The sequence below is a fragment of the Procambarus clarkii genome, chromosome 47, assembly GCF_040958095.1.
Source record: "Procambarus clarkii isolate CNS0578487 chromosome 47, FALCON_Pclarkii_2.0, whole genome shotgun sequence".
Lineage (NCBI taxonomy): Eukaryota > Metazoa > Arthropoda > Malacostraca > Decapoda > Cambaridae > Procambarus > Procambarus clarkii.
The window spans coordinates 25,391,479-25,402,006 of NC_091196.1; the positions used below are offsets into that span (position 1 = coordinate 25,391,479).

Consider the following 10,528-nt stretch of genomic DNA (forward strand, 5'->3'; position numbering starts at 1 on the left):
GTTCTCATTCTTTGTAAATAACATTTACAAACATCAACGTTAAATAGCATTTTCACTATACTACCTACAACAAATTAATCAAGAGAGATTGTGTCATATCACTATTGTTGTGTCTACCTTACTAGTTCTTACTACCTTACTTAACAAATAACTGCACACTTGAGTTAAGGTACTGTATAAAACACTTTGAATATACAGTACAGTATTATGAAATTAAAAAAAAAAAAAAAAAATCAGGAATCACAATCCACTTAATCTTGAACAAACGTGGGTGATATTACTATTCAAATAAATACAATCTGATCCAAGGAAAAATGTATAAAAATCTATTCCAGCAACTTGTCAATCCTGGGACCATTCGGCAATTACATCAAGTTTCTCTCTGGAAAGATAAGAAATATGTTATACACTACAGTACAGAATATTCAATCACATCTAATTTACAAAGAGTTATATAAATGTGGCCAACAGTGTCTTGGAAAATTAAACAAAAATATGAAATGAAGAAGATAAACAAAGATATAAATGAAACATTTGAGTGCACTACATGCCTGGTTAGCAAGCCAGTTACATCAGTTTGTATAACACTGTTTAACAGACTTACCAGTCTTCCTGTCAACAACCTTGAGAAAATATTCTGGGGGAAGATATCCACCTTCATTGCCCGAGCACATTATCACATTATTAGCCGACCTGTAGAACTTGAAGCCCGCTGCAACATTAAGGCATACTATTACTCCAAATAATGAGTCTGATAAGTACTATCAGCAAAAGCTTCATCCAAAATAAAATCAAGACTATTACTGGACACTGGCATGAGGTGCAGTTTATATATTAACTTTAATTTTTAAGCCATTTACTACAATTCCAATTTCATCTTTGAGTGTTACATCATAGGAAACCCAAGAACAGATGCGCAAATCAGAATGATGTCCGCCAAGCATGATAATATCAAATAGATCTATGCTGTGATGCACTAAAAATACAATGTTGTCTTACTAAAATAAATTTAAAGAAAATAAATTAAGCAATGACAATGAAGAACAATTGTTGGAGTCTATTACCCTTACCCTCACTCCACATTCCCACTGAGTATTATTATTCCCATTCTGTTTTCATTTCTTTAACTTTGTCTTTTCATTTTTATTTGCTTACATCCCCCATTTTTGTTGTATGTTTACAAAGCCTATCCTCATTATCTTTAGACATTCTTTTTTTTTCCTCAGTGCAACTCAATGAAAGTTGCAGGCACCTACCTTTCAGAGCTTTGGCAAGATCTAAATAAATCAAGATCTGACAGGATGAGCGCATACCACTGATGACACCCGATTCTCCAGGAAGACCAGGAGCAAAATGTATGTGTGTGCGTTTCATGCGACTCAGACCTTGTTCTTTGATGCTGTTCCAGTGGGAGTAATACGTTCCATGGACTACAGTTGACAAGTCACTGTCAGTTGTAATCTCCTCTAAGTCAAGATCATCAACCTGCAAAAGCATCACTTATTTATTACCAGTGTGAATCTAAAAATTACTTCTAGAAACAGCTGAAAATACATTTGACTGGATCATATTATTTTTCTTCTATTACAGTATTTTCTTAGTCACTTGTCAAACAAAATTTTTATTATCACCTATCAGTACAAAATTTCCATATTTAAGGCAAGTCAGAACATATACAGCCCCTTAAAAAGATACCTGATCAACCAGACTGTGACTCATTTGTTAGGCTGCAAGCAGCTGTGTCAAACAGCCTGATTGACCAGACCACCAACCTGGAGGCCTGATCAGAGACCAGACTGTGGGGATGTTGATCCTCAGAATCATCGAACGGTAACCGAAAAGTAACCCTTATTTTAATGATGTAAAATCCCCATATTTATATTTGCAAAAAAAAAAAAAAATATTTTGAAGGACTGATGATAATCATGCAAAATATATAATACAGTACAGCATAGCATGTTCAATTCGATCATGTGAAAATGCCCACGAGGAGACGAGTGCAGGTAGTGTATAATATATTTAAAGTATAACATAACATACATAGAGAAAGAAAACAGTAGAAATAAAATCTAATGTATTAAACGTGAATGATAGCAATACAGTGTTTGAAATATATCCAGTACACTTCCTTTGACACACACACCCAATCCATTCATCAATGCTGTCCCTAAATAAAAAACAGCACACCTCCCAGTTGTGAGTGTTAAGATATTGAATCCCTGAACACACAATGAAGACATTAACATAAAACAACTACAGCAATCTAGCTTGTGCAGAATATATGATAGGCCTGTACCTGGAATGAATGTCCCTGATTGGCTCTGATATAGATTTCACCATTCTCTTCTTTGAGTGCAAAGCGCTGTTTGGGGCAGTTGGCAACAATCTCCTTCACTTTATCAATCCCTACCTGGACAAAGGAACAAGTGAACCAGATTTATGAAATTGTTTATTGTCATATATAAACATTTTCTGCTTCAATATATTTGTATCATTCAAAACCAGTGTTAAATTTAATGAAATACCTCTTTCTGGTAGAGCCCAAGCAACTCCTTGAAGCTATATTGCCGAGATTACTTGTTACTACAGTACTAGGTCACACTGATCACAGGAATTCTGTTTGGTCTACCAGGGACCAGAGCCAGAATCTGGCCTGTCTCTCAAGCACGGAGTACACTTTCCGCCACCGCACCATGAAAGCATCAAGTCAGCAAAGCATTACAGACAACTGCAAGGTTCACAAAGACAAGCTTTGAAACTGCCAGCATACTCTCCAAACAATTCAAGAGAAACGATTGAAACATTTGAAACTAATTTGAACCCATTAGTACCAACAACTGTCACCAGGCACTCCAGAGTCCTGGCCCCCGACCAAACCTCACAGGTCAGTTCTGGAGCAGATGAAGGAAACATCAATGAACAAACACCTCAAAGGAAGGACGGAGTCGGGGAGTAACCGGGGCTCTAACAGAAAGAGGCATTTCATTACATTTAATGCTAGATTTCTGGGGAGCCCCCAGTGGCTTCATGAACCATGAAGAAAAGCAAGGGACTCACCAGAAGGGAGGAGAGACTGCAGGTACTAAAGCAAGGAGAAAGCCAGGAAATGCATCCCAAAGCAACACAGAAACAACAAGGAGCCAAAATACCGACAAATACTGGGCCGCTTTGACTTTGTTAAACCATCAATATTCCCGAGCCAAAATATCAGCCAAAGATATGTTACAGAAACCTCAGGAAGAGCAGGGTATTTGCAAACATGGACTCGGGTAGACTGCAGGCCAGCTTGACACAACACATTGAACAACCTGCGAAAGTGAGTTTAGGAACACAACCAAAGAATTGGGATCAATCCACTTTGCATCCACTGAGGAAGAACTAGTGGCATGCAGGTTGCGGCAAAAAACTGCCACCAGACAAAAAAATTGTGCACCCCCCAGCTGGACCAAACAAATACAAATCCCCAGAGAATTCCTCTGGAAGCCCACCAATTCATTCTTTGAAAAAACAAAAAGAACGTGGCTGCAGAGAAAGAAACCACCCATCTGAGCCAAAAAAGCAGAACCTCTGCCTCAAGAGAAGAGCATGAAGCTCCCTAACCCACCAGGCTAACAAAAGCACTGCCTTAAGAAAGGTATCCCAGACCCAAGAGGGAAGACAAGAACCAAGGAGAGGAAAGAAAAGCAAGGACTGTCGAGTGACCAGGATGGTTCAGGAGGAGCAAGGAGGCTGGAGGTAAAAATAAATGCCCAAGAATTTGAAGAATGGTGCGAAATATAAGTAACAGTGGTTCCACCAAGGTCAAATGATAAAGAAGCTACCATCACAGCCTAGTGATGATTGTTGGTACTAACGAGTTTGAGTTAGGCTTATGTGTTTCGATCATTTTCCCCTCGATTGTTTGGAAAGTTATTTGGCAATTTTCAGATTTTTATCTTTGTGAACCTTGCAGTTGTCTGTAATGCTTTGCTGACTTCCTGGATGCTTTCCAGGTGGAGTGGCACAATGTCACTCTCACTCTGCTATAATGGGGCCAGGTTGTGGCTCTGGTCCCTGGTAGGTCAAACATAATTCCTGCCACTCATGTGACCTAGTAGTAAAGAGCAATTTTAGCAAGTATTCTCATTAGGCAGTAGGCCTAAGGCATAATGCCGTTACAGCATGACAAATTATTTGCATGAAAAAAAGAGAAATGCTTCTAACCTTTTTGAAATTCGGTCTCTTCAGTACATCCTCAAGGTTAGCCCAGCCTTCTGTCGATATAGTCAAGCCTTCCTTCTCGGCTCCGTGTCGCAGCAACCACGTAAGAGTTTTGCTCAAACGAACATCAGCCTTCGACTGTTCAAAACAACAAAAGTATTTCATAATGCTAAGAATTATTAAAAAGCACACAATGGACAAACTTATAAATAAAATAAAATGGTCAAACAATATAATGTTATAAGATTAGCATTTAAAAAGGTCACAAAATCTAACATGATTTAGGTACACATGAGACATCATGCCCATTCTACCAAGTGTACTTGAAACAATGTTCATATAAAAAAAAATACAAAGGAAGAATTGAAACAGGAATTTCCTTAAGTACTTTCGTATTTAATAATACATATTCAGAAGGGTGAAGGGTGACATTTTCCATCACGTGTTAATTTTCGTGATTTACACACATACACACACACTATAAAACTGTACACTATTACATGTTATACTGTCAATATACTTAGAAACTTGCAATATCCCTTGTACCAATTTATATTCCCACTACCCTTTGACTTTTCTAGAGAATTAGAGGAAAGCTTTTTCAACCTTTCTTTGTATTAAAATTGTATAGGCTTATAATGCTCCTGATTAACATTTGTTATCCATCACTTTCTAAAGAATCTGTCTTTTCTAAAGTATGGTGCTAAAATTGAGCTGCACAATCTAAATTCGTCTTGACAAAGACAGCTAAACATTTCATGAGCAGTTTTATTACTAGCACCTCTTGAAGTGATTCTTAGTAACCAATTTGCCTTATTTTGAACCTTTACATATTGACTTATACTTAAGTAAAGAAGATAATGTGACAATAGGGCACTCTTTAATAATAAAACATATAAGCTGCCACAAGAGATGGAGTGGCAGTCTCTCTCAACTAGCCAGGTACCCGGTACTGTGCAGATGCTGTGACGAGTGCACGTACATACGTGTGTGTGTATTCACGGACACGTACGTACATGGACACGTTCGTTTGTATGCGTACACATACATGCATGTACATAGACACGTATGTAGGCGTACACGTCTGTACACGGACTTACACGTGCGTACATACATGTACGTCCATACGTACACGTGCGTGCGTACATACACGTGCATGCGTATGTACACGTACATGCGTATGTACACGTACATGCATACGTACACGGATGTACATACGTGTCCATGAACGTACGTGTGTATGTGTCCGAACACGTACATACCCAGACACGTACGTACATGGACACAAATGTACATGTAAGTACGTATGTGTCTGTACGTCCGTGTACGTACATTCATGTAAATACGTACGTGTCCGTACACATGCGTGCGTACACGTCCGTCTGAACACGTGTGCGTGCATTCGTATGTACATATGTGCATGCATCCGTCCGTACGTGCACGGACACATACACGGATGTCCAGACACGTACATACGGACAAGTACATGTACACAGACACGTACATACGTACACGCATATGTACGTACGTACATAAAACGTGTATTCACCTAGTTGTGTTTGCGGGGGTTGAGCTTTGCTCTTTTGGCCCGTCTCGACTGTCAATCAACTGTTTACTAACTACTTTTTTTTCCACACCACACACACACACACCCCAGGAAGCAGCCCATGACAGCTGACTAACTCCCAGGTACCCATTTACTGCTAGGTAACGGGGGCATTCAAGGTGAAAGAAACTTTGCCCATTTGTTTCTCCCTGGTGCGGGAATCGAACCCGCGCCACAGAATTACGAGTTCTGCGCACAATCCACCAGGCTACCAGGCCCCACTGTGTATGTGCGTACACACGTACGTACACTTACGTACACACGTACGTACACGCGTACGTAAACGTACGTACACACTTACGTACACACGTACGTACACACTTACGTACACACATACGTACACACGTACGTACACTTACACACGTACGTACACACGTGCGTATGTACACTTACATACACACCTACGTACGTACTTACACACACGTTTTAACTATTTAACTATTTATCAGGCTATTTAACACAAGGGGACACAGGTGGAAACTGAGCGCCCAAATGAGCCACAGAGATATTAGAAAGAACTTTTTTAGTGTCAGAGTGGTTGACAAATGGAATGCATTAGGAAGTGATGTGGTGGAGGCTGACTCCATACACAGTTTCAAATGTAGATATGATAGAGCCCAATAGGCTCAGGAATCTGTACACCTGTTGATTGACGTTTGAGAGGCGGGACCAAAGAGCCAGAGCTCAACCCCCGCAAACACAACTAGTTGAGTACACGTATATACATACGTATGTACGGACAAAAGTCGTGAACTATTTTAGTATTTCGCCATCCATGTATTTAAAAGCACTTCTGACGTTAGAAAGCGTAGCATAGGCTCCTCGCACAACGTTCGTTACATGGTCTTCAGGTGATACAGTAGTTTTCTATCTAGAACCACCCCTAGATCTCTTTCTTTATCAGAAGTCTTTAAAAATTTTGCACATAATTTATAGGTTGTGTGTGGGGGTCTATATTCTATTCCACATTCTATAACATGGCATTTATGCACATTAAATTCCATTTACCAAGTGGTGCTCCATAAACTTATTTTGTCAAGGTCTTCTTGAAATGCATTACAATCATCTAAGTTTCTTATCCTTCCTATTATCTTCGCATCAACAAACATGTTCATATAATTCTGTATTACATCTGGCAGATCATTTATGTAGAAAATGAACATCACCGGTGCAAGAACTGAACCCTGTGGTACTACACTTGTGACATTTCTCCAGTCCGATACATTGCCTCTTGATTACTGCCCTCATTTTTCTATCAATTAGAAAATTTTTCATCCATGTTAGAAGCTTACCTGTCACCTCTCCAATATGTTCCAGTTTCCAGAACAACCTCGTATGTGGAACTCTATTGAAAGCCTTAAGGTCCAGATAGATGCAGTCAACCCAACCTTCTTTTTCTTGTAAAATCTCTGTGGCTCGATCATTGAAACCGAGTAAATTCGATACACAGGATCTTCCAGATCGAAAACCATACTGTCTGTCCAATATTATATTGTCTCTCTCCAGATGTTCTACCAATTTAGTTTGAATTATTTTTTCCAATATTTTGACTATTACACTTGTCAATGATGCAGGTCTATAATTAAGTAGGTCTTCCCTGCTGCCACTTTTGTAGACTGGAACTAAGTTAGCCTTTTTTCACACATCTGCTATGACTCCTGTACACAGGAAAGTCTGAAAAATCAGTTTAAGTGGAATGCTGAGCTCAGGTGCACATTCTCTCAGAACCCATGCTGAAACTCCATTTGGGCCAACTGCTTTGTTCTTACTTAGCTCCAAGAGCATTTGTTTCACTTCGTCTCTAGACACCTCTATGTGCTTTATGTTGTTCTCTGGAATTCTTATTTTGTCTGGTTCCCTGAAGATCTTATTTTGTATAAACACACTTTGGAACTTTTCATTTAATGTTTCACACATTTTCTTTTCATTTTCTGTGTATCTGTCTCCCATTTTCAACCACTGAATATTATCCTTAACCTGCAGCTTGCTTTTAATTAATTTATAGAAAAGGCCTGGATTTGATTTACATTTGTCTAATATACCGTTCTCAAAGTTCCTCTCTGCCTCTCTCCTTACCGACGTGTAGTTTCTTGCATTTTTGTTGATATGTTTGGGGCTTTGGCCTCTTCCTGTAATGATTCCATGCTTGTGTCTTTTGATCTCTGGCCCTCTCACAATTTCTGTTGAACCAACCCTGTTTCCTAAGTCTGCACCTCTGTTTTGGTATAAATGTTTGTGTGCCTTCATCATATATTTTGCAAAATTTGGCTACATCTCATTTACTTCCTTGCCTAGCAACAAGTCTGTCCAATTATGCCCATGAAAAAAATGTCTATAAAAAAATATTATATATATAATATATATATATATATAATATATATATATATATATAATGTATATATTATATATATATATTATATATATATATTATATATATATATTATATATATATATTATATAATATTATATATATATATATAATATATATATATATTATATATATATATATATATATATATATATATATATATATATATATATTGTCTGCAATGGGCACGCGCCTAGATCCAGAATCCCTTCGTGTAGCAGTGGCCCTCCGCCTTGGTGCCCCAATTCACACTGAATACAAGTGTATTTGCAACAGGGTGGAAGCAGACCAATACGGACTGCATGGGTTGCATTGCGGAAGCACAAAGGGCTGGCATGCAAGACACAACGAGGTCAATGACATCATCAAGAGAAGCCTCGTCTCAGCTGGGTGCCCAGCGGAGAGAGAACCTCGCATCCTAGGAGTCCAAAACCCGGATTTCCCAGCACTTCGCCCTGATGGCATCACCATATACTCATGGAAGGAGGGTAGACAGTTGGTGTGGGACTACACATGTGTATCCACCCTGGCTGACACCTATGTACACTTCGGAGCTGATCAAGCAGGTGGGGCGGCCAACCACAGGGAAACAGCAAAATCACTCAAGTACAGGCGACTGGAAGGTCAATACCTCTTTGTTCCCATAGCGTCTGAGACGCATGGCCCCTGGGGCAAGAGTGCCTTGGGATTTCTCAAGGAATTGGGGTCCAAGCTCATTGACGTCACCAGAGACCCAAGGGCTTCCAGTTTTTTATTTCAGCGTCTCAGTGTGGCGATCCAGAGGGGAAATGCTTGCTGCGTCCTCGGTTCCTGTCCAGAAGCGGAGGAGCTTCAAGAGATCCATAACCTTTAGGCATTTGACTTGTATGTTTTGTAACCTTTAAATACACAATAAAGGAAAAAAAAAAAGGGAAGGGGGTGGTAGGAGAAAAGCACACAGAAACTGTATTGGAGGGGACCCACATTCACTCCAATGCGTTATGTGTGGTTTCCTCCGAGGCTATGGGTTCCCCTTCTTCCAGCCAGAGGTGGTACTCCCTTCCCTATATATATATATATATATATATATATATATATATATATATATATATATATATATATATATATATATATATATATATATTTTCTTTTTTTTTCAGCCTCGAGTCCCGAATGTTGTCATTGTTTTAAATTCAGCTACTCAGAACAAAGAGTTCCAAGTAGCATAGGCTATGGTGAGCCCGTAGTGGACTGACCTGGCACAGGAGCGGGGTTGATAAGTGGGTGCAGGTACTAGAGAAAAAGTACTAGAAAAAAGTGCATTTGGGCAAGTGTGTGTTAGGGCACGTGTACCTGGGAAAGAGTGCTAGGGGCAAGAGTACCTGGGCAAGTGTGCAAGCCCAAGAGTACTGCCGCTAAACCACCATTCCTCTACCCTCTTCACCTTCCCTAAGCCATGCCCCACAGCCGCCACTCACACTAGTCACAGCCACACCACTACAACACCATGGCCTACCATTGCAATACCTGTGCTGAGATCCAGAGTAGCGTCAAAGTAAGAGGCCAGCTTGGGGTAAACTGGTGTTGATAACCTCTGGCTGTGGCCACCCGTCGCCACAACACGACAACAACTGGTTAAAGCGGGGAGGGTAACGACACTAAAGTATACAACCTCCACCACTCTCTTATTTTAACACTTACCTACATAATATACAACAGTTGTGTGCCTTTTATAGTTTATTTTTGGAGATAAATTATGTGTAAGGAGAAGCTGTGGAAATATAGAATGCAGCATGAAGAGTGAATTATAATATTCACAGGCACCAAGTTCCCTAAGATCACATTGGGCAATGTGCTGAAAATTTTATTATTATTTATGTCTAAGTTGCTGTGGTTTTATTTCCTCTGATACATTTTCCCCTGACACTTTCTCCGATAAATTTTAATTTATTCATTCTCTACATCTACTTATCCATTCAAATGGATATCCATGTTAGGAACAATATAGGACAAAGATGGCCATGTGGTATTTTTTGTTTATAAATATAAAAAATAAAGAGTTCTTACATTCTTGTACAGTATATCCCTTATATATATTGAATATAAATTGATCTTCCCTAACAATTATATCCTGCATTCGTGGGCCTTGAACTTGAAGCTGTTGTCTCCTTGTATGTGTTACAGCTGACTTTTTAAAGAAGTGAAGTAAAACTCGCTCAGTGTTTTAAAGGCCTCAGTGAGATGAGTCGTGTTATATCTGGCCAGTAGTGTTATGTCTGGGTCAGCAGTGTCATGTCTGGGTCAGCAGTGTTATTGTCTCAGACCCTGTTGGAATACAACCAGTCTGTCAATCGGGTCAACCCAAGTGTTGCGTT

General features: G+C 39.4%; 1 protein-coding gene across 2 annotated transcripts; it reads right to left on the reverse strand.

Moving 5' to 3' along the window:
• Positions 1-244: 244 nt before the first annotated feature.
• Positions 245-9,780, reverse strand: Tpt (tRNA 2'-phosphotransferase). Of its 2 annotated transcripts, XM_045749951.2 has the most exons (6): positions 9,670-9,780; positions 4,204-4,338; positions 2,297-2,410; positions 1,257-1,485; positions 605-712; positions 245-382 (listed from the first exon to the last, which is right to left on the reverse strand). In XM_045749951.2, exons 1-6 carry the CDS (start codon positions 9,670-9,672, stop codon positions 366-368), a joined length of 606 nt encoding a protein of 201 aa, XP_045605907.1. In that variant the 5' UTR covers positions 9,673-9,780; the 3' UTR covers positions 245-365. The 2 variants fall into 2 exon arrangements, with proteins under 2 accessions (XP_045605907.1, XP_045605908.1); XM_045749952.2 differs by lacking the exon at positions 2,297-2,410 and having other exon boundaries at positions 9,670-9,773.
• Positions 9,781-10,528: the final 748 nt, after the last annotated feature.

Excerpts from the sequence above, each read along its gene's own strand:
- Tpt (XM_045749951.2), bottom strand. Across the intron at positions 2,411-4,203 it reads AGAGACCGAATTTCAAAAAG|GTAGGGATTGATAAAGTGAA; the intron begins GTTAGAAGCATT and ends TCCTTTGTCCAG. Across the intron at positions 1,486-2,296 it reads ATCAGGGACATTCATTCCAG|GTTGATGATCTTGACTTAGA; the intron begins GTACAGGCCTAT and ends ATGCTTTTGCAG.